General features: G+C 47.6%; 1 protein-coding gene across 4 annotated transcripts in view; it reads left to right on the top strand.

The window, feature by feature from the left end:
• TOPBP1 (DNA topoisomerase II binding protein 1) overlaps nt 1-11,361 on the top strand; it is a 179,434-nt gene extending 168,073 nt beyond the window's left edge. For all 4 annotated transcript variants that reach the window (XM_075315198.1, XM_075315200.1, XM_075315199.1 and 1 more), the window contains 4 exons: nt 6,159-6,299; nt 6,583-6,672; nt 7,273-7,434; nt 10,820-11,361. In XM_075315198.1, the coding sequence (XP_075171313.1) occupies nt 6,159-6,299; nt 6,583-6,672; nt 7,273-7,434; nt 10,820-10,954 (528 nt within the window). In that variant the 3' untranslated portion in view covers nt 10,955-11,361. The remainder of the gene's footprint in view (nt 1-6,158; nt 6,300-6,582; nt 6,673-7,272; nt 7,435-10,819) is intronic.
• The last annotated feature ends 14,054 nt before the right edge of the window (nt 11,362-25,415 follow it).

Below are 25,415 nucleotides of genomic sequence, written 5' to 3'. Positions count from 1 at the left end.
GAGCCGTGGGTGCATCCTGGGCATTGCGGCACCAGGCTACGGCTCAGCAGGTGTGTCAGGCGGCTACCTGGTCGAGCCTGCACACTTTCACGAAACACTATCAGGTGCATGCCTATGCTTCGGCAGATGCCAGCCTAGGTAGGCGAGTCCTTCAGGCGGCGGTTGCCCACCTGTAAGAGGGAGCCGTTGTCGGCTCTTTTTATTGGGGTATTCTTTTACCCACCTAGGGACTGCTTTTGGACGCCCCAATTGTCTGGGTCTCCCAATGGAGCGACAAAGAAGAAGGGAATTTTGTTTACTTACCGTAAATTCCTTTTCTTCTAGCTCCTATTGGGAGACCCAGCACCCGCCCCTGTTCCCTTCGGGCTGTTGTTCTTTTGTGTACACATGTTGTTCATGTTGAATTGTTCTTTTGGTTCATGGTTCAGTTCTCCGAACATCCTTCGGATTGAATTTACCTTAGACCAATTTATAACTTTCCTCCTTCCTGCTTTTGCACCAAAACTGAGGAGCCCGTGATGCACGGGAGGTTGTATAGGCAGAGGGGAGGGGTTACACTTTTTAAAGTGTAATACTTTGTGTGGCCTCCGGAGGCAGAAGCTATACACCCAATTGTCTGGGTCTCCCAATAGGAGCTAGAAGAAAAGGAATTTACGGTAAGTAAACAAAATTCCCTTCATTACACACAGCCTGTACACACACACACAGGCTGCAGCACCACATATTACACACAGCCTGTACACATATACACACACAGGCTGCAGCACCCCATATTACACACAGCCTGTACACATATACACACACAGGCTGCAGCACCCCATATTACACACAGCCTGTACACATACACACACAGGCTGCAGCACCACATATTACACACAGCCTGTCCACACACAGGCTGCAGCATCACATATTACACACAGCCTGTACACACACACAGGCGGCAGCACCCCATATTACACACAGCCTGTACACACACACACACACACAGACTGCAGCACCACATATTACACACAGCCTGTACACACACACACACACACACAGGCTGCAGCACCACATATTACACACAGCCTGTACACATATACACACACAGGCTGCAGCACCCCATATTACACACAGCCTGTACACACACACACACACACACAGAGGCTGCAGCACCACATATTACACACAGCCTGTACACACACACAAACACACACACACAGGCTGCAGCACCCCATATTACACACAGCCTGTACACATATACACACACAGGCTGCAGCACCCCATATTACACACAGCCTGTACACATATACACACACAGGCTGCAGCACCACATATTACACACAGCCTGTCCACACACACACAGGCTGCAGCACCACATATTACACACAGCCTGTACACACACACACAGGCTGCAGCACCACATATTACACACAGCCTGTACACACACACACACACACACACACACACACAGGCTGCAGCACCACATATTACACACAGCGTGTACACATATACACACACAAGCTGCAGCACCACATATTACACACAGCCTGTACACATATACACACACAGGCTGCAGCACCCCATATTACACACAGCCTGTACACACACACACACACACACACAGGCTGCAGCACCACATATTACACACAGCCTGTACACATATACACACACAGGCTGCAGCACCACATATTACACACAGCCTGTACACACACACACACAGGCTGCAGCACCCCATATTACACACAGCCTGTACACACACACACACACACACACACACACACACACACACACACACACACAGGCTGCAGCACCACATATTACATACAGCCTGTACACATATACACACACAGGCTGCAGCACCACATATTACACACAGCCTGTACACATATACACACAGGCTGCAGCACCACATATTACACACAGCCTGTACACACACACACACACACAGGCTGCAGCACCACATATTACACACAGCCTGTACACATATACACACACAGGCTGCAGCACCCCATATTACACACAGCCTGTACACATATACACACACAGGCTGCAGCATCACATATTACACACAGCCTGTACACACACACACACACACACACACAGGCGGCAGCACCACATATTACACACAGCCTGTACACACACACACACACACAGACTGCAGCACCACATATTACACACAGCCTGTACACACACACACACACACACACACACAGGCTGCAGCACCACATATTACACACAGCCTGTACACACACACACAGGCTGCAGCACCACATATTACACACAGCCTGTACACATATACACACACAGGCTGCAGCACCCCATATTACACACAGCCTGTACACACACACACACACACACACACACACAGAGGCTGCAGCACCACATATTACACACAGCCTGTACACCCACACACACACAAACACACACACACAGGCTGCAGCACCCCATATTACACACAGCCTGTACACATATACACACACAGGCTGCAGCACCCCATATTACACACAGCCTGTACACATATACACACACAGGCTGCAGCACCCCATATTACACACAGCCTGTACACATACACACACACAGGCTGCAGCACCACATATTACACACAGCCTGTACACACACACAGGCTGCAGCACCACATATTACACACAGCCTGTACACACACACACACACACACACACAGGCTGCAGCACCACATATTACACACAGCGTGTACACATATACACACACAAGCTGCAGCACCACATATTACACACAGCCTGTACACATATACACACACAGGCTGCAGCACCCCATATTACACACAGCCTGTACACACACACACACACACACACACAGGCTGCAGCACCACATATTACACACAGCCTGTACACATATACACACACAGGCTGCAGCACCACATATTACACACAGCCTGTACACACACACACACACACAGGCTGCAGCACCACATATTACACACAGCCTGTACACATATACACACACAGGCTGCAGCACCCCATATTACACACAGCCTGTACACACACACACACACACACACACACACAGAGGCTGCAGCACCACATATTACACACAGCCTGTACACCCACACACACACAAACACACACACACAGGCTGCAGCACCCCATATTACACACAGCCTGTACACATATACACACACAGGCTGCAGCACTCCATATTACACACAGCCTGTACACATATACACACACAGGCTGCAGCACCACATATTACACACAGCCTGTCCACACACACACAGGCTGCAGCACCCCATATTACACACAGCCTGTACACATATACACACACAGGCTGCAGCACCCCATATTACACACAGCCTGTACACATATACACACACAGGCTGCAGCACCACATATTACACACAGCCTGTCCACACACACACAGGCTGCAGCACCACATATTACACACAGCCTGTACACACACACACACAGGCTGCAGCACCACATATTACACACAGCCTGTACACACACACACACACACACACACACACACAGGCTGCAGCACCACATATTACACACAGCGTGTACACATATACACACACAAGCTGCAGCACCACATATTACACACAGCCTGTACACATATACACACACAGGCTGCAGCACCCCATATTACACACAGCCTGTACACACACACACACACACACACACACACACACAGGCTGCAGCACCACATATTACACACAGCCTGTACACATATACACACACAGGCTGCAGCACCACATATTACACACAGCCTGTACACATATACACACAGGCTGCAGCACCACATATTACACACAGCCTGTACACACACACACACACACACACACAGGCTGCAGCACCACATATTACACACAGCCTGTACACACACACACAGGCTGCAGCACCACATATTACAGACGGCCTGTACACACACACTCACACAGGCTGCAGCACCACATATTACACACAGCCTGTACACACACACACACAGGCTGCAGCACCACATATTACACACAGCCTGTCCACACACACACACAACCCTACAACAGGCACACATTACTTCATCTTGCAGTTCCAGATGGTGCAGAGCAGATGAGACACTGGGATCTGCAGAGAGGCTGCAGCAGTTCCAATCACTTTTCCTGTCATGAGAGCAGGCACATGGTTAGTCAGCTGACATGGAAGGTCCTGAATTTACAGGAACTTCACCTTTTCAGCTCCTGCAGCCTCCGTTGTGGTCCGGTACGTTTCCTTTCCTGTCTTGCTCTGCAAAGCAGGAAGAGAGCTGGCAGCTCTCTATGAGCGGCCCAGGCCCCCCTCATTGCCCTAATGGTGGCCCCTGCCCTTGAGGCCCGGTGAGCAGATGAATGAAAGCGGAGGGGCCCGGGCTGGCAGCGGGGCCCCCCTTCTGGCTTCTGCTCACCGGGCCCCCTACAGGAGTAACAGTAGTAATGCCCTGATGGCGGCCATGCAGGACAGATGGGATGGTGGAGGCGCCTGGAGCACTGTCTGGGGACCCCTGGCCTAGCCCCAGGTAGGTGACTGGTAAGGGAAAGAGCCCCCCCTTGGGCCCCTGCTCGCTTCCCTGGGCCCCCTGCTTGCCCCCGTGGGCCCCCGCTCTCTCCCCTGGGCCCCCTGCTCACCCCCCCCTGGGCCCCCGCCTTCTATACTCACGTGCTGCTGCTCCTGCAGTCTGGCCTGGGGCGACGTCGGGTCCGTCCTCCGCAGTGCCATGCTGCCAGCACAGGAAGGAAGCAGTCATCGCTCTGAGACTGCCTCCTCCTGCAGTGTCGCTGCGCAGATGAGTCAGAGCGGCACTGACAGTGACAGCAGGCAGAGCTGGAGATCGCTCTCCCTGCTTGCCGCTTCACAGGGAATGGGATTGTCACTAATCATATCGGCAATGTGCCGATATGATTAGTGAAATTACCGGCCGTAGGGGGGCGGGGCCTATGGGGCGTGGCCATCAATAGCAGGGGCCCACCGGGAGTTCTCCCGACCTCCTGGTGGGCCAGTCCGCCCCTGTGAGGGTACAGTAATTACATTTAAACCAAAAAACTGAGCTGTGACAAATGTTCAATAAACATGCAACATTACAAGCATGTGAATTGCAGCCTCAAGACTAGAAAAAAAAAAACAAGGAGAAAATTGTAGAAAAAATACCCTGACTATAAATAAATAAATTGCAAGTGCTTAATAAACAGGGTACTTAGTATATACATTTTTGCAAAAAGGTAAGAATCTGTCTCACCTCGTCACGGTGTACCCATCTGAGACAGTCCCTAACCTACTAAAGTTAAAAACATATTCTGTACCTGACTAGTGTCATGTCAAAACTTCAATATGGATGGTAAAGTGGTTAGCTGGGTCCCAGATTAAATACACAGCAAAAAGTGAGAAGCAGGTAATTGTTCAGCCTCAGTATCAGGAGGGCTGTCTGTTATCTTGCTTTAATGCAAGTTGGGGGTGCAGCCCTCCTGATACTGAAGCTGAACAATTACCTGCTTCTCACTTTTTGCTGTGTATTTAATCTGGGACCCAGCTAACCACTTTACCATCCATATTGAAGTTTTGACATGACACTAGTCAGGTACAGAATATGTTTTTAACTTTAGTAGGTTATGGACTGTCTCAGATGGGTACACCGTGACGATGTGAGACAGCTTCTTACCTTTTTGCAAAAATGAATATACTAAGTACCCTGTTTATTAAGCACTTGCAATTTTTTTATTTATAGTCAGGGTATTTTTTCTACAATAATTACATTTAGTTTGTACTTTCTTATTATTTTTATATGTACCTTGACTAGTTGCTACACTACGGTTTCTACAACAAAAATATTGGTAAAAACAATTCTATGTTGAAATGAGTTAAACTACTTCTCCATTCTACAAATAATAAGTCCTTATTTACAAGTCTGCGAAATGGAAGACTTTTCATGATTTGTGGCAGATCCAGTTTTCATCATTACTTAGGCTATAGATCTAGTTTTACCATATATCATACATTTTTTTCATATGCAAATAAAAAAATCTATATATGGTGGACTGTTGGTGTCCCACGCCTCTATCAGCAAGGGTAAAATTGATCATGAAGGAAGTGTTTATTCTACGGCGTATGTGGAGCAAGTCAATTTAAGCATGAAAGATTTAATAAGGTTTACTGCTTATTGGTGGCTGTATGAATGGATGTTTGTTCCTCCAGGAAGACGATTATGAATGGGGAAGCACGACAGTATTAAATGCTGTTAGCGGCATTAATCCTCAGCAACGTATGCTGGCGGAGGCAGCGATGAGGTGGAGGAGGAAGCTACAGAGGATAAAGCAAGACTCCAGCAGTGCAGAGGTGAGATAAGCACATTCTGTGAATGGTGGGCTGTTCTAGAACTAAAATGTATCATTTATTGTTGAGTGGTAAGTGTAACCACCTCGGCATCATTGGCACAGATATGGAATGATACCTCGGTCTTTGAAGATACTTATCACATCTTATTGTGTGCTAGTGGAGTTGTCCTAAAGGTTCACATATGCAATTACTACAGTATATAATAATTTCAAGTTGCACTTTAGTATTTCTTATGTTACCTAAGTTGTCATTCTACTAAAACTGTATTTTTAACCCTTTTCAGGGAGCTTTCAGTGGATGGAGAGTAATATTAAATGTTGACCAAGCAAAAGAAGCAGGATTTAAACGTCTTCTACAGTCTGGAGGCGCAAAGGTCTTTTTCTCTATAGTGTCTTGTTTGTTTTTAAGACATACACCTCTAAGTACAATTTACAAGTTCTAGCGTTAAAGGTTAGCAAGAAATGTTGTCATTCAGATCATATTTAGATAATTGTGGCACCCAAAGAGAAGAATACATATTAAAAATGTAAATATCAATTTACTTAACATTTGCACAAAGTAATAGTTATAAAAGAGAATATTCATGTAGCCCCAACTGGGTTGTGCAGATCAGTGACAAAAGGAATTTATGCTTTGAAGCATCTCTAATAGAGGAACAAATATGTAGAGAAATTCATTAGTAAAAGACTTTATACTTACAGTAACCTTCATCTATTACATTTCTAATACAACGGGAGCTATTCGTTAATATATGGTTAATGAGCGTTCTTGAGAGAAGTAACTAACTGTTGTCTTTGCCTCTTTCTGCCACTAAATATAGTTCATATTCCGATCCCTGGTAAATGTACTGTTGGCAACTGATGATTGCTTGATGTATTTTTTCTTTATTGTACGTGTCTGAATAGCTGAATAGCATTTCTATCTTTATAGTCTTATAAAAATCTTTTCTCTTTGTCATTTTGGGTATTTCTAGGTATTTGCCGGCTATTCCCCCTCTCTGTTTAAAGAAGCAACTCACTTATTTGCAGATTTCAGTAAGTTGAAACCTGAAGATGCTAAAGTCAATATATCTGAAGCTGCCGTACAAGGGGTGAACTGTTTAAAGCCGGAGTACATTGCAGACTTCTTAATGAAGGTATGAGGACTGTAGTGAATTATTCTGAAAATAACACATCTTTAAACTTGCTGGAATTGTGTGCTGTGGAGTCCCTCAAGTATTCCTCCTGAGAATGTCTTTACAGAAAATAAATAAAAAATTGACAACTGAGCACCATAGTATTGTGTGTGTGTGTGTGTGTATATATATACCGTATATACTGGCGTATAAGACGACTTTTTACCCCCTTAAAATAATGGCTACAGTGGGGGGTCGTCTTATACGCCGGATATACGGGGGGGGGGGGTGTGTATGTACATTGCAGCGTCCAGGGGAGGTGGGGGCAGCAGCTCTGGAGCACAGGGGAACGCTGCGGGCTGCAGAGCCTTTGATCTCCTGCACCCGCTCATATAATATGCACAGCCGCTGTCCACCTCCAATGGTGCTGAAATCGCACGCAGTGGGGGGCTGGGGCAGCGGTGCATATTATATGAGCCTGCGTCCCAGTGTGATCGCACATGCCCACCCCTGTGTTAGATTTGGCCCCCAGGCTGCTGCTCATTCTAAAATAAAAAAGCTTTACTTACCCCTGCAGCGTTTCTCCCTGTGTCCCTGCTTCCACTGTGATCAGGCAGAGAGCTCAGCCTGCTGTGCCGATCACATGACCGCACTGACAACCAGGAAGTGGAAGAACAGAAGCACGGAGCCAGACAGGAGGGAGATCAGCGCTGCAGGAGATAAGGAAAGAGGGTTTTATTTTACTATGGGAAGCAGCCTAGGGGCCATATCTGACACAGGGGGACTTGTGCAATCTATAGTGGCCATGGGCAGCACTATGGGGGCGATATCTGACACAGGGGGACTTGTGCGATCTATATAGGGGCCATGGGCAGCACTATGGGGGCGATATCTGACACAGGGGGACTTGTGCGATCTATAGGGGCCATGGGCAGCACTATGGGGGCGATATCTGACACAGGGGGACTTGTGCCCATTATGGGCCCCGGTGAGCTGCTTCTAACCCCCCAGATGTATGCCCTGCCAATCCCCCTCCCCCCGCCGAGCCGCGGGTGCAGGCCCCACAGAGCAGCAGAGTTGTGTGTATTTGTCTGTATGTAGCAGAGTTGTATGTGTTTGTCTGTATGTAGCAGAGTTGTATGTGTTTGTCTGTATGTAGCAGAGTTGTATGTGTTTGTCTGTATGTAGCAGAGTTGTGTGTGTTTGTCTGTATGTAGCAGAGTTGTACGTGTTTGTCTGTATGTAGCAGAGTTGTACGTGTTTGTCTGTATGTAGCAGAGTTGTACGTGTTTGTCTGTATGTAGCAGAGTTGTACGTGTTTGTCTGTATGTAGCAGAGTTGTATGTGTTTGTCTGTATGTAGCAGAGTTGTATGTGTTTGTCTGTATGTAGCAGAGTTGTATGTGTTTGTCTGTATGTAGCAGAGTTGTACGTGTTTGTCTGTATGTAGCAGAGTTGTACGTGTTTGTCTGTATGTAGCAGAGTTGTACGTGTTTGTCTGTATGTAGCAGAGTTGTACGTGTTTGTCTGTATGTAGCAGAGTTGTACGTGTTTGTCTGTATGTAGCAGAGTTGTACGTGTTTGTCTGTATGTAGCAGAGTTGTACGTGTTTGTCTGTATGTAGCAGAGTTGTATGTGTTTGTCTGTATGTAGCAGAGTTGTATGTGTTTGTCTGTATGTAGCAGAGTTGTGTGTGTTTGTCTGCATGTAGCAGAGTTGTATGTGTTTGTCTGTATGTAGCAGAGTTGTATGTGTTTGTCTGTATGTAGCAGAGTTGTATGTGTTTGTCTGTATGTAGCAGAGTTGTATGTGTTTGTCTGTATGTAGCAGAGTTGTATGTGTTTGTCTGTAGCAGAGTTGTGTGTGTTTGTCTGTTTGTAGCAGAGTTGTGTGTGTTTGTCTGTTTGTAGCAGAGTTGTGTGTGTTTGTCTGTTTGTAGCAGAGTTGTGTGTGTTTGTCTGTTTGTAGCAGAGTTGTGTGTGTCTGTTTGTAGCAGAGTGTAGTACCATTGTTTCAGTCCAGTTGTGGCTTTTTTACAGCAGGGAGGAGCATTCCTTGCTGTACTAAGTGAACATTGGAGCAATTGATCTGTCAATGGCCCTTTAAAAACATTGTACGGCTCTCGCGGAATTAAAATTAACATGTTGCAATCAAAGCAGACTTTTTTTCATTTGGGAGCGGGGTAGTCTTATACAGTCAGTATATCCCAAATTCTATATTTTTAGGGCAGAAGTTGGGGGTCGTCTTATACGCCCAGTCGTCTTATACGCCGGCATATACGGTACTGTGTTTTTGTGTATAGATAGATTGTGTGTATATATGTGTGCATATGTGTATATGTATATGTGTATATATATATATATATAATATATCACACGCGCACACACACACGTTCAATAAAATAATGAAAAGCCATCCAACCACAACAAGGTGACCTTAGATGGAATCTGACTCCCCTTCTGTGATTAGCAGTTTCCGTCTATGGAAATGTACACTCAAAAGCCTGGTGTGGGCTGGGGCAGCTCTCCCAGCACTGCTACATGCAAAATATCAAATCTTTCACTTTGTCAAAACTTCTGCACACAGTATCTAAGTGATACGTTGATGAACTCAGTCTCTTTGCCTACATCATGCTGCTCTCAGATGAATAAGCAAAAACCTGCTGACAGATTCCCTTTACATACCTTAAAGGGGAATTCCCATCTCTAAGATCCCAATATGTAGTAGGTGTAATAATAATATTATTAGCAAATACCTCCAATTAGAAATGTAATATAGTTCTTTTGATTCACTATGTCACTTACCATATTTCAGGGCATTGCAGGACCTTAGGTCTCCATGGTTATGACCACGCATATAGTCATAATAAGTTGCTTTTGGTCATGGCCATGGAGACCTAAGCTGCAATGCCCTGCACATGAGCTAAGAGACATGGGGCTATATCAGGAGAACTATACTACATTTCTAATTGGAGGTATTTGCTATTATTATTATTTTTCCAACTACATATCGGGATAGGATATTGGAATACCCTTTTTTTTTTTTCCCCTTTTATACATGTATAGCAATTCTGGAGGTGATGTATTCATTAGTAGCAGTGTGTGGGCCCCAGATTGTGTGGTTTTTTTTTTTTTGTTTGTTTTTTTGTTTTTGACTGAGCATCAGCAATCTTCTTGTTAGTGGATATTATCTCTGAATGTCCAATATCTACTGAACATGTCAGCCACTGGCTAGTTGTCAGTTTATTCATACATTCCTAGGAGGCGCTACAGGAAAGGCGCATTGTAGTGTCTAAATAACAATCCTTCAGAATTTTTATTTAAATAACTTGGTTTTTTTTTTTTCCCCCTCATCCACACTCCCCTCACACCCCCTCTTTTTTTTTTCTCTATTCCTGCCATTGCTAGGAACCACCACCTCCTCCCAACAACTATTGTCTCCCAGATGCTGTCCCGTATCTACAGTCTGCAGCCTCCGCAATATCCAATAAGAGGAAGAACTCCGGAGAAATCAAAGATGTGAAGAGGTCTAGGTTGTGTTAGGATGACCATTTTTATGCAATGTATAATTTATGTCTTTTTTATCAATTGTGTTGAATGGATTTGTATAAAAACATCATTTTAATAATAAAAGGCAAGTAGCTGTGCTACCTTTTTGTATTTTTAACACTTCATCCTTCTTTTTACTTGACTGTGACTTAACGGTCTGTAGAATACACGAAATCTTGTACTATCACAAGCTTTGTATTTATCCCATATTATATTGTGCACACAGAAGGGTTGGAGGGTAATCCTGCTGCCCATGGTGTAGTTATGGTACATGAGCACCAACTATGAGTTTGTATTTTAATATTGCTACTTTTTTTTTTTCTCCCATTGTGCTACTGATCATTTTTGCCATTTATTTCACTGGTAATTTTCTTTTCCAAAATAAAAAAAGCTACCTCTACTGTAAATGTGTTACATTTCTATTTTATATGCTGATTCGAGGTTTGTTTATTGAAATTAATAGCTTCTGCCTCATGCATTGTTTTGTTCATAAATTAACATTTTTCATCTATGTGTTGTAAACAGAAGTGTCCGTTAATCCCTCAATGGCCGCTGGTAATCTTTATGACTTCATTAACCCCATAACGACTAGGGTACTTATTCTGTTCCGACGCTATAAGACGTCATGCCTAAAAAAGACTGTAGCACCCCCCCAGCGATGTAAAATCTTGGGGGTTTCAGCTACCGGAAGTAGCTGAGACCCCCCCCCCCAAATTATGAATCGGTGTTTTTTTTTGGACCCCAATAATGTGATCACCGTTATACACTGTATACAGCCGATCACATTAAAGAAAAAAAGAAATGGAAGGTAAAACTGATTTCATTTTCATCTGACGTGATCAAACATGTCACATAAGAAAGAAATATAAGCCCCAAGGCACCCGGTACCAGAGAAATCCCCAAACCGAAACATTAAAAATGGCGCCAGAGCGCACTGAAAACTGCCGCTGGCTCTGCATCCATGTCCCTCTGATCTGAAATGAACAAACATTTCAGGTCGGAAAGTAATGTCCTCCCCCTGAGCCCTCCTCCGGTATACCGGAGCTCTGGTCCCCCGGAGCCCCCTCCGGTTCTCCAGAGCCCCTCCGGAGAATGCAAGATGGCAACGCACACAGCTGCGCGGCGACCACATTTGTCCTCCTCTTATTTCTGTCGCATTATGCGACAGAAAAGTTGTCCCCAGGACCTGCCAGCTCATCTCCCGACGCCCACCGGTTTTCCCCAGTACCTGGCTGTTGTTCCAGTCCCTGCGATCCCTTCTCCTTCTGAAAAGCTGGCAGCGCATGAGAAGACAGCGTCTGTCAGCTGGCTCCTTGCAAGCAGGGACGCTGAGCTTTCTGCAGCGCATTCTGCTGTACTGTGGACCGGGGGAGCGTGAATGCAGTAATCTGCAGCCACACTCCTCACATGGAGAGCCTGCTGTTCTAGAAAATGGGGGATATGTTCTCGGAGTGTTCCCCTCATGCTCTGGAATGAGGTTACTGCAGGTCACACTCTGCCCTAGGTTGGACCGGGGCAGTGTGAGTGCAGTATTCTCAGATCACTGCACCCATACTGCTCACATGTAGAACTTACTCTTCCAGAAAATAGGGGATACGTTCCCTGAGCGTGCCCCCCATATTCTAGAAAGTCCAGAGTCGTCGTGGGACCTCCAAAATGGATTACAGCGGACCGGAATGGTGAAAGAGGGGAATGTCTTGGGGAGCATTTTTTCAAATAAAATGTTTTTGTGTTCATTTTTTTCTTTTACTGACTGGGTTAGTGATGTCGGGTATCTGATTAGATGCCGTGACATCAATAACCTCTGGGCTTGATGCCAGGCGACATTACAGCTGGTACCAACTCCGTATATCAACCCGTTTGCCACCGCACCAGGGATGAGCTGGAGCGAAGCGCCAGGATTGGCGCATCTAATGGATGCGCTACTTCTGGGGCGGCTGCAGCCTGCTATTTTTAGGCTGGGAAAGGCCAAATAACCATGGCCCTTCCCACCCTGATACCAGACCACAGCTGTCTGATTTACCTTGGCTGGTAATCCATTTTAAGGGGGACCCCACTTTTTTTTTTCTTTTTTCTAATTATTTATAAATAATTTAAAAAAAAAAACAGCTTGGGGAGATCTCCAAATTGGATCACCAGCCAAGGTGGCGCTGCCAGCTGTGGTCTAAAGGCTGCAACCGTCTGCTTTACCCCAGCTGGCTATCAAAAATGGGGGGAGGACCCCATGTCTGTTTTTTTGTTGTTTTTTTTTTTGTTGTTGTTTTTTTTTTAATTATTTATATTTGGGCTAAATACAAGGCTAAACACAATGAAAGTCACTAATGGGCGCCAGCTTAGAATATGCAGGGGGTGGGACATTATATGTGTTAGATGTCTATCCATCCATCCATCCATCCATCCTAGCTCTTTAGGCTATGTGCCCGCAATCAGGATTTACAGCGTTCTGGATGCAGAGTGTTTTTGCTGTGTCCATAACGCTGCGTTGTTCAGTACAAGCGCAGTAGAAAGATTTTTTAGAAATCTCCTGCCCACGTTACTACTTTTCTCTGCAGCATAAACTGACCAGCGGCGCGTTCTTCCTGAGCAGCAGGATGTCAATTTATGCTGCGGAGACTAAAGTGTTGTTCGGAGGGAGAATAAAGTCTGCAGTGGCCCGAACCCGGATTCTATACACAGGCTGCTGCGTTCTCCCGTGGACAACACTTACATCTCCGCAGGAGGGCTGTCACTGTGTCCTAGACAGTGTTGCCAGATTGTGGAAACATAGCCTAAAAATGAGAAATTTGGCACTACAGGAACATTTTTGTGAAGTACCGTATTTTTCGGACTATAAGACGCACCGGACTATAAGACGCACCCTGGTTTTAGAGGAGGAAAATAGGAAAATAAAACTTTAAGCAAAAAAATGTGGTCATGACACACTGTTATGGGGCGAGGATCTGCTGACACTGTTATGGGGGTAATGTCCCCAAATTCTCTACTAAGGTACCCCATCCTGGTAATGATCCTCCTACCTTGTATATGATCCTGCTATAAACCATCCTGCTCATATACCAGCATCATGCTCATATTTCCTCATCCAGTTCATATACCCCCATCCTATTGATATACCCCCCATCCATCCTATTGATATTTCCCCCATCCATCCTGCTCATATACTCCCATCCTGCTCATATACTCCCATCCTGCTCATATACTCCCATCCTGCTCATATACTCCCATCCTGTTCATATACCCCCCATCCATCCTGCTCATATACTCCCATCCTGCTCATATACTCCCATCCTGCTCATATACTCCCATCCTGCTCATATACTCCCATCCTGCTCATATACTCCCATCCTGCTCATATACTCCCATCCTGCTCATATACCCCCATCCTGCTCATATACCCCCATCCTGCTCATATACCCCCATCCTGCTCATATACCCCCATCCTGCTCATATACCCCCATCCTGCTCATATACTCCCATCCTGCTCATATACTCCCATCCTGCTCATATACTCCCATCCTGCTCATATACTCCCATCCTGCTCATATACCCCCATCCTGTTCATATACCCCCATCCTGTTCATATACCCCCATCCTGTTCATATACCCCCATCCTGTTCATATACCCCCCCATCCATCCTACTCATATACTCCCATCCTGCTATATGCCCCCATCCTGCTCATATACTCCCATCCTGCTATATGCCCCCATCGTGGTCATATATTCCCATCCTGTTCATATACCCCCCATCCATCCTGCTCGTATACCCCCATCCTGTTCATATACCCCCATCCATCCTGCTCATATACTCCCATCCTGCTATATGCCCCCATCGTGCTCATATACCATCCTGGTATCCTATAGCACAGAGAAAAAAAAACAAACGTTTATACTCCCCTTTTCCTCACTCCCTGCAGCACCGATCATCTTCCTCTCTGCGCCGCTGACCTGTGTGTGTGCCGTAGAGCCGTTCCCCTGCAGCACGCAATGTCTTCTTGTCTGTGCCGATCAGCTGACCAGCACAGATCACCTGACCGGCACAGACAGGAAGACATCGCGTGCAGCAGGGGGACGGCTCCACACACGGGGACGGGTGAGTGTACTGATTCACTGCACCCCGCGCTGATGATGACGCGCGGGGGGCAGTGAATACAACCGCACATGATCACTCCAGGCTGTAATTGCCAGGGGTGATCATGCGGGCCGGCTCTTTACAATGCGCGCGTCCCCGCTCATCCTCCCGCCCACCTGTCAGTGCCGGCTTCAGCGCTGAGAGATGGGCGGGAGGATGGGCATGCATATGTAATGAGCGGGCCCACGTGGTCACGGCAGGCGCTGCTGCTGCCTGCTCGTGCCCCCGATGACCCGCTCCACTGCAGCACCCTCGTTACCGGCCGCAGCCTTATAGTCAGACCATAAGACGCACCCCCAACTTTCCCCCAACATTTGGGGGAAAAAAAGTGCGTCTTATGGTCCGAAAAATACGGTACCTGTAGATTCAAAATTCTCACTATACCCCTGAATAAAGTGCTTGAAGGGTCTAGTTTCCAAAATGGGGTCACTTGTGAGGGTTTCTGCTCTATAGGTGCCCTAGGGGCCCTGCAATTGTGACATGGTTACCACAATTTTTCAACTTTTACAAAATTCAAATCATACTCCTTCCGTTCCAAGCCCTACTGTTTGTCCAAACAGGTTGGGGTTTTTTTGCCACATATGGGGTATCACTGCGCTCATAAGAAATTAGATAAACTGTGTGATTCATTTTTTTGGGATTTCCTCTTGAAAAAGTGAGGAATTTGGTGCTAAAGCAACATTTTTCTGAAAAAAAATTAAAATTTTCAATATGACTACCTAAGGTTATCAAATTCTATGAAGTACCTGTGGGTTCAAATGCACACTATACCCCTAGATAAAATCTTTGAGGGGCCTAGTTTCCAGAATGGGGTCACTTGTGGGGGAGCTCCACTCTTTAGGCACCTCAGGGGGTCTCCAAACGCAACATGGCGTTCACTAATGATTCCTGCCAATTTTGCAGTCAAATGGCGCTCCTTTCCCCCCGAGCCCTGCTGTGCACCCAAACAGTTGATTTCCACCACATATGATGTATGGGCGAACTCAGGAGAAATTGCACAATAAATTTTATGGTGCATTTTTTCCTGTTACCTTTTGTAAATAAAAAAAAAACAGCTACCTGGTTGAAGTAACAACTTTGTGGTAAAAATATATAATTTTTTTTTTATTTTCACGGCTCAACGTTATAAAATTCCGTAAAGCACCTGGGGGTTCAGGTTACTCACCAAACATCTAGTTAAATTCCTTGAGGGGCCTAGTTTCCAAAGTGGTGTCACTTGTGGGGGGGTTTCTGCTGTTTACATACCTTGGGGGCCCTACAAATGCAACATTGTGCCCGCAATCTTTTTCAGCCAAATTTCCTTTCCAAAATTCAAATATTGCTCCTTCTGTTCCAAGCCCTCCCATTTGTCCAAACAGATTTCTGACCACATGTGAGGTATCACCGCGCTCCTAAGAAAATGGGTAACAAACGTTGGGGTCCAATATTTGGAATTACCTCTTGAAAAGGGAGAAAATTGATGCTAAAGCAACATTTTTGAGAAAAAAAAATGAAAATGTTCAATATGACAACATAACGTTATCAAAATCTGTGAAGTATCTGTGGGTCCGAAATGCTCACTATAGATAGAAGCCTTGAGAGGTCTAGTTTCCAAAATGGCATCACTTGTGAGGGGTTTCTGCTCTTTAGGTACCTAAGCTGACCTGTAAATGCAACATGGTGCTCGCAATCTATTTCAGCGAAATTTGCTTTCCAAAATTCTGTTTCGAGCCCTCCCATTTGTCCAAACAGAGGTTTCTTACCACATGTGGGGTATCTGCGCGCTCATAAGAAAGTGTTTAACTAGTTTTGGGGTCCATTTTGTTATTTCTTCTAAAAGTGAATAAATGTTGGGCAAAGCAACATTTTTAGGTAAAAATTTTATTTTTTGCTTTTTTTTCATTCCACATTGCTTTAGTTCCTGTGAAGCACCTGAAGGGTTAATAAACTTCTTGGATGTGGTTTAGAGTACTTTGAGGGGTGCAGTTTTTAGAATGGTCACTTTTGGGTATTTTTTGCCGCCTAGACACCTCAGTCACTTCAAATGTGTTGTGGTCCCTAAAAAAAATGGTTTTGTAAATTTTGATGTAAAAATGAGAAATTGCTGATAAACTTTGAATCTTTAACTTCTTAACAAAAAATAAATTGTTTCCAAAATTGTGCTGATGTAAAGTAGACGTGTGAAATTTTATTTATTAACTATTTCTTTGTCGCTCCATTGGGAGACCCAGACAATTGGGTGTATAGCTTCTGCCTCCGGAGGCCACACAAAGTATTACACTTTAAAAAGTGTAACCCCTCCCCTCTGCCTATACACCCTCCCGTGCATCACGGGCTCCTTAGTTTTGTGCTTTGTGTTGAAGGAGGCACACATTCACGCAAGCTCCACATTTTAGTCAGCAGCAGCTGCTGATTGTATCGGATGGAAGAAAAGAGGGCCCCTAACAGGGCCCCCGGCATGCTCCCTTCTCACCCCACTAAGTCGGCGGTGCTGTTAAGGTTGAGGTACCCATTGCGGGTACAAAGGCTGGAGCCACATGCCGTTTTCCTTCCCCATCCCTTAGAGGCTCTGGGAGAAGTGGGATCCTAACCGGTCATCCAGGCACTGGGACCGGGCTCCCTCCGCAGCCCCTGTGGGATTCTGACGGACAGGAGACTGAGTATCATCAGGGACAGGCCCTGCATAATAAAGGTACTCTGTGTCCCCTTGGGGGACGGTGCATGGAGCACTTGGTCTCAGACGCTGCAGCGGCTGCTGTTTTTTGTGTGACGACCGGGACTACCGCGCCGACCGCGCCTGCTTGCCGGCCGCGGTATTAAATTTAGTCCCCGGCTTTTGCGGCCTAGTGCATTAAACTCCCGCCCCCGGGCCTGCCAGTCAGGGGTAAGGGCGGGACGGTCGGCTTGACGTCGACAGTGAAGGCTGGAGCATACTTTAGTGTCCTCCTCCCCCCTCACTCATCACTCTGGGGCACCAGATTCCCGCACTTTATTAATCACGCCCACGGCTCCCTCCTCCCCTTAGAACGCTGGCAGCCATGTTTTAAACACATTCTGCCGGTGGAGGACTTCTGGCTGCAGCTCTGGGAGACCCAAGGCAGGGAATCTGGTGGACACACACCGCTCTGGGCGGTCGGTAAGCCACACCGGTCACCCGGTGCTGGTCCCCCTAGGGTGCCGAACTGTATATATATATATATATATATATATATATATATATATATATATATATATATATATATATATATATAATTATATTTGTATACATTTTCTAGGTTCGGCCGCAGTGTTTAGCCTTTGGCTATATACCCTCAGTGATTACTCTCCTAGGAGAGAACAGCATGTCGGTCACAAGGAGCAAGGGTGCCAAGACACAGGGTTATTTTGCAACCTGTACCTCTTGTGCGGCTATGCTACCTGCAGGTTCCACCTACCCTCACTGTGAGCAATGCTCGGGCCCTGTGGCACTCGCTCAGCCGGAGCCTCGGGCACTGGTGGGACCCTCGGCCCAGGTAGAACCGCCGGCCTCCCCTGTCCAGGCGGCAGGGACAGAGTTTGCAGTTTTAGCTGAGAAACTCTCTGAGTCACTTTCACAATCCATGGCTCAGTCTATGGACAAATGGTCTGCTAAGATACTAGAAGCCTTACAGTCCAGACCGGCCCTTACACAGGCCCCGGGCACTGCGGGGTCATCGCCCCCAGGCCCCTCTCGGTCTGCGCCGCAGCATGCTCCTGGGGTGGCCCCTACGTATCACGTGGAGGACTCCGGCACGGACCGCAGTCCCAGACCGGCTAAGCGGGCTCGCTGGGAATCTTCCCCGACTTCATCTCGCTGTTCGGGGTCTCAGCTTGAGGACTCTCTGGAGGATGAGGCAGAGGTCGCAGCCCAGGGCTCTGACCCTGACGTTGCTCTCAATCTTGATACACCTGAAGGGGACGCCATAGTAAATGACCTTATAGCGTCAATCAACCAGGTGCTAGATCTATCTCCCCCGCCTCCACCTGTGGAGGAGTCGGCTTCACAGCAGGAAAAACACCAGTTTAGGTTTCCCAAACGTACACGGAGTGCTTTTTTCGATCACTCTAACTTCAGAGATGCTGTCCAGAAGCACAGAGCTTTTCCGGACAAGCGCTTTTCTAAGCGCCTTAATGACACACATTACCCCTTCCCCTCTGACGTAGTCAAGGGTTGGGCTCAATGTCCCAAGGTGGATCCTCCAGTCTCTAGACTGGCGGCTAGATCCGTAGTATCAGTGGCTGACGGTTCATCGCTCAAGGATGCCACTGACAGGCAGATAGAGCTCCTAATGAAATCCATCTTTGAAGCCACAGGCGCGTCTTTTGCCCCGGCCTTTGCAGCCGTGTGGGCACTCCAAGCTATCTCAGCTTGTCTGTCTGAGATTAATGCGGTCACACGTACCTCTGCTCCGCAAGTAGCGTCTTTGACTTCTCAGGCGTCGGTTTTTTCATCCTACGCCATGAACACCGTCCTGGACTCTTCTAGCCGTACAGCGGTAGCATCCGCCAATTCGGTGGCAGTCCGCAGGGCCATGTGGCTACGCGAATGGAAGGCAGACTCTGCTTCCAAGAAGTTCTTGACCGGTTTGCCTTTTTCTGGCGACCGATTGTTTGGCGAGCAATTGGATGAAATTATTAAGCAATCTAAGGGAAAGGACTCGTCCTTACCCCAATCCAAGCCAAAAAGACCTCAGCAACGGAAAATTCAGGCGAGGTTTCGGTCCTTTCGGCCCTCAGCCAGATCCCAATCATCCTCGTCCAACAGGCCACAGAAGAGCCAGAGGAACTCTTCTGCATGGCGGTCTAAGTCACGTCCTCCAAAGACCGCCGGAGGCACCGTCTCTAAGGCGGCCTCCTCATGACTTTAGGCCTCCACAAACCGCATCCTCGGTCGGTGGCAGGCTCTCCCGCTTTGGCGACGCCTGGTGGCCACATGTCCAAGACCGATGGGTGAGAGACATTCTGTCTCACGGTTACAGGATAGAGTTCTGCTCTCGTCCTCCGACTCGTTTCTTCAGAACATCTCCGCCCCCCGAGCGAGCCGATGCACTTTTTCAGGCGGTGAACACTCTGAAGACAGAAGGAGTCGTGATCCCCGTCCCCCTTCAGGAACGTGGTCGCGGTTTTTACTCCAACCTGTTCGTGGTGCCAAAAAAGGACGGATCATTCCGTCCCATTTTGGACCTCAAATTGCTCAACAGACATGTGAGAACCAGACGGTTTCGCATGGAATCCCTCCGCTCTGTCATCGCTTCGATGTCACAAGGAGACTTCCTAGCATCAATCGACATCAGGGATGCCTATCTCCATGTGCCGATCGCACCAGAGCATCAACGCTTCCTGCGTTTCGCCATTGGGGACGAACACCTTCAGTTTGTGGCACTGCCTTTCGGCCTGGCGACAGCCCCACGGGTCTTCACCAAGGTCATGGCATCCGTTGTGGCAGTCCTACACTCAGGGCCACTCAGTGATCCCTTACTTAGACGATCTCCTGGTCAAGGCACCCTCCCGGGTGGCATGTCAACACAGCCTGGCCGTTGCTCTGGAGACTCTCCAGAGGTTCGGGTGGATCATCAATTTCCCAAAGTCAAAATTGACTCCGGCCCAATCACTGACTTACCTCGGGATGGAGTTTCATACTCTCTCAGCGATAGTCAAGCTTCCGCTGGACAAACAGCGTTCTCTGCAAGCTGGGGTGCACTCTCTCCTTCGGGCCCAGTCACACCCTTTGAGGCGCCTCATGCACTTCCTGGGGAAGATGGTGGCAGCGATGGAGGCAGTCCCCTTTGCGCAGTTTCATCTGCGTCCACTCCAATGGGACATTCTCCGCAAATGGGACAGGAGGTCGACGTCCCTAGACAGGAACGTCTCCCTTTCTCTGGCAGCCAAAACCTCTCTTCAGTGGTGGCTTCTTCCCACTTCTCTGTCGAAGGGAAAATCCTTCCTGCCCCCATCCTGGGCTGTGGTCACGACGGACGCGAGTCGGTCAGGGTGGGGAGCGGTTTTTCTCCACCACAGGGCTCAGGGAACCTGGACTCCGACAGAGTCCGCCCTTCAGATCAATGTTCTGGAGATAAGGGCAGTGTACCTAGCCCTAAAGGCGTTTCATCGGTGGCTGGAGGGCAGGCAGATCCGCATACAGTCGGACAACGCCACGGCGGTCGCGTACATCAACCACCAGGGCGGCACGCGCAGCCGCCAAGCCTTCCAAGAAGTTCGGCGGATTCTGCTGTGGGCGGAGACCACAGCCTCCACCATCTCCGCAGTTCACATCCCGGGCGTAGAAAACTGGGAAGCAGACTTTCTCAGCCGCCAGGGCATGGACGCAGGGGAATGGTCTCTTCACCCGGACGTGTTTCAAGAGATCTGTTGCCGCTGGGGGACGCCGGACGTCGACCTCATGGCGTCTCGGCACAACAACAAACTCCCGGCAGTCATGGCACGGTCTCAAGATCACAGAGCTCTGGCGGCGGACGCATTAGTTCAGGATTGGTCGCAGTTTCGACTGCCTTATGTATTTCCTCCTCTGGCACTGCTGCCCAGAGTGTTACGCAAGATCAAGTCCGACTGCCGCCGCGCCATCCTCGTCGCTCCAGACTGGCCGAGGAGGTCGTGGTACCCGGATCTGTGGCACCTCACGGTGGGTCAACCGTGGGCACTCCCAGACCGACCAGACTTGCTGTCTCAAGGGCCATTTTTCCATCTGAATTCTGCGGCTCTCAACCTGACTGTGTGGCCATTGAGTCCTGGCTACTAGCGTCCTCAGGCTTATCTCAAGATGTCATTGCCACTATGAGACAGGCCAGGAAACCAACGTCCGCCAAGATCTATCATAGGACTTGGAGGATCTTCTTATCCTGGTGCTCTGATCAGGGTTTTACTCCCTGGCCGTTTGCCTTACCCACTTTTCTTTCTTTCCTTCAATCCGGAATGGACAAGGGGTTGTCTCTCGGCTCTCTCAAGGGCCAGGTATCGGCACTATCCGTATTTTTTCAAAAGCGTCTAGCCAGGCTTCCGCAGGTCCGCACGTTCCTGCAGGGAGTTTGCCACATAGTCCCACCTTACAAGAGGCCGCTGGAACCATGGGATCTTAACAGAGTGCTAAAGGCTCTTCAGAAACCACCTTTCGAGCCACTGCGGGATGTCTCCCTTTCACGTCTTTCGCAGAAGGTGGTCTTTCTAGTGGCAGTCACATCGCTCCGTAGAGTGTCGGAGTTGGCAGCGCTGTCATGCAAAGCCCCCTTCCTGGTTTTTCACCAGGATAAGGTGGTTCTGCGTCCGGTCCCGGAATTTCTCCCTAAGGTGGTATCCTCTTTTCATCTCAATCAGGATATCTCCTTACCTTCTTTTTGTCCTCATCCAGTTCACCAATGTGAAAAGGAGTTGCATTTGTTAGATCTAGTGAGAGCACTCCGGCTCTACATTTCTCGCACGGCGCCCCTGCGCCGTTCTGATGCGCTCTTTGTCCTTGTCGCTGGCCAGCGTAAGGGGTCGCAGGCTTCCAAGTCAACCTTGGCTCGGTGGATCAAGGAACCGATTCTTGAAGCCTACCGTTCTTCTGGGCTTCCGATTCCTGCAGGGCTGAAAGCCCATTCTACCAGAGCCGTGGGTGCATCCTGGGCATTGCGGCACCATGCTACGGCTCAGCAGGTGTGTCAGGCGGCTACCTGGTCGAGTCTGCACACTTTCACGAAACACTATCAGGTGCATACCTATGCTTCGGCAGATGCCAGCCTAGGTAGGCGAGTCCTTCAGGCGGCGGTTGCCCACCTGTAAGAGGGAGCCGTTGTCGGCTCTTTTTATTGGGGTATTCTTTTACCCACCCAGGGACTGCTTTTGAACGTCCCAATTGTCTGGGTCTCCCAATGGATCGACAAAGAAGAAGGGAATTTTGTTTACTTACCGTAAATTCCTTTTCTTCTAGCTCCTAGTGGGAGACCCAGCACCCACCCCTGTTCCCTTCGGGCTGTTGTTCTTTTGTGTACACATGTTGTTCATGTTGAATTGTTCTTTTGGTTCATGGTTTCAGTTCTCCGAACATCCTTCGGATTGAATTTACCTTAGACCAATTTATAACTTTCCTCCTTCCTGCTTTTGCACCAAAACTGAGGAGCCCGTGATGCATGGGAGGGTGTATAGGCAGAGGGGAGGGGTTACACTTTTTAAAGTGTAATACTTTGTGTGGCCTCCGGAGGCAGAAGCTATACACCCAATTGTCTGGGTCTCCCAATAGGAGCTAGAAGAAAAGGAATTTACGGTAAGTAAACAAAATTCCCTTCTTTGTGTACAGAACTCTCTGGTTTAACGGTATAAAAATTCAAAAGTTGAAAATAGCTAAATTTTCTAAATTTTTGCTAAAATTTTAATTTTTTTCATAAACGCAAAAGATATTGTCCGAAATTTGATACTAACATGAAGTTCAATATGTAAAGAAAAAAGTCTCATAATCACTGGGATCCGTTGAAGCGTTCCAGAGTTATAACCTCATAAAGTGACACTGGTCAGAATTGCAAAATTTGGTCTGGTCATTAAGGTGAAAATTAGCTCAGTCACTAAGGGGTTAAATACGACCTTTCATGTTTTGTTTTTCTTTGTTTCCTAGCTAAATCATAAAGTGGCTGAAGAGCTGATTATTTTTTTTTCTTTCCTCCACTCAATTGTGGAGATATGGGCTTCTGAATTGTACTGTGCCCAATATGTATTTTTCAGTTTCAACCAAGGTACTGGTAATAAATCGGGATGATCGAATACCAAAATATCCGCTTTGACAAATATCCAACGAATAGGTCGATACTATTCGACTATTCGCGAATAATCGATGCGCAATGTAAGTCTATGGGAAACTCGAATAATTTCGAAAAGGCTGAAACAGTATGGGCACAGCCTGTAAGAAGGTGCGTGACTGTGTTTCTGGTGTCTTTGAATAACGTGCTCAGAGCAGCACACGTTTTACGTAGTCGCCAGAACAGCTCTCAAACCAAAGTAATCACTTGTTTGACAAACAGAACGCAGGTCTTTCGGTCTCTCCCTCTCCCCTCCTCTCTCATACTCACCGATCACTGACCGATCACCGGCGTGGCTGTCACACTGCTTCGGCAGCTTCTACAGCTTTTGAAAATGCCGGCAGCTCATTATTCCATCTCTTATTCCCTGCTTTTCCCACCCACTGGCGCCTATGATTGGTTGCATTCAGACGCGCCCCCACGCTGAGTGATACCTGTCTCACTGCAACCAATCACAGCTGCCGGTGGGCGAGTCTATGTAGTGCAGTAAAATAAGTAATTAAAAAAAACTGGCATGCGGTCTCCCCAAATTTTGATACCAGCCAAGATGAAGCCACACTGCTGAAGGCTGGTATTCTCAGGATGGGGAGCCCCCCAGCCTAAAAATATCAGCCAGCAGCTGCTTAGAATCGCCGTATCCATTAGATGCGACAGTCCCGGGACTCTACCCGGCTCATCCCGAATTGCCCTGGTGCAGTGGCAATCTGGGTAATAAGGAGTTAATGGCAGCCCATAGCTGCCACCAAGTCCTAGGTTAATCATGGCAGGCATCTGAGACACCGCCAATGATTAACCTGTAAGTGAAAGTAAATAAACTCTCGGCCACAGCTCTCAGGTGGAGGACTGCAGCTGGCCGCGGGTCACCTGAGTGACTGCACCGCTGATCGCGCGGCTCACTTCAGTCACTCAGGGATTTGCGGTCACCAGTGAGTCCTTCACCTGTGATCGCAAAACAGGCCGCGGCGCACAGAGCCACGCGCTGACAATGAAGTCGGGTGAAGTTCAGCCAGCCATGTTGTATGGGAATGTAGCAGGCCAAGTGGGACCGCACTGTCAAAAATGAATCCAAAACGCTGATCGGGAATGTTTCTACTCACTGACAGCAAGCAGAGATGGTGGGGAATGTTTCCATTCAATGACAGCAAGCAGAGATGGTGGGGAATGTTTCCATTCAATGACAGCAAGCAGAGATGGTGGGGAATGTTTCCATTCAACGACAGCAAGCAGATATGGTGGGGAATGTTTCCATTCACTGACAGCAAACAGAGTTGTTGGGGTATTTTTCCATTCAATGACAGCAAGCAGAGATGGTGGGGAATGTTTCCATTCAATGACAGCAAGCAGAGATGGTGGGGAATGTTTCCATTCAACGACAGCAAGCAGATATGGTGGGGAATGTTTCCATTCACTGACAGCAAACAGAGTTGTTGGGGTATTTTTCCATTCAATGACAGCAAGCAGAGATGGTGGGGAATGTTTCCATTCACTTCCAGCAAGCAGACGTGGTGGGGAATGTTTTTCCATTCAACAACAGCAAGCAGAGATGGT

The sequence above is a fragment of the Anomaloglossus baeobatrachus genome, chromosome 6, assembly GCF_048569485.1.
Source record: "Anomaloglossus baeobatrachus isolate aAnoBae1 chromosome 6, aAnoBae1.hap1, whole genome shotgun sequence".
Taxonomy (NCBI): domain Eukaryota; kingdom Metazoa; phylum Chordata; class Amphibia; order Anura; family Aromobatidae; genus Anomaloglossus; species Anomaloglossus baeobatrachus.
This window is presented reverse-complemented; position numbering and strand designations above follow the sequence as displayed.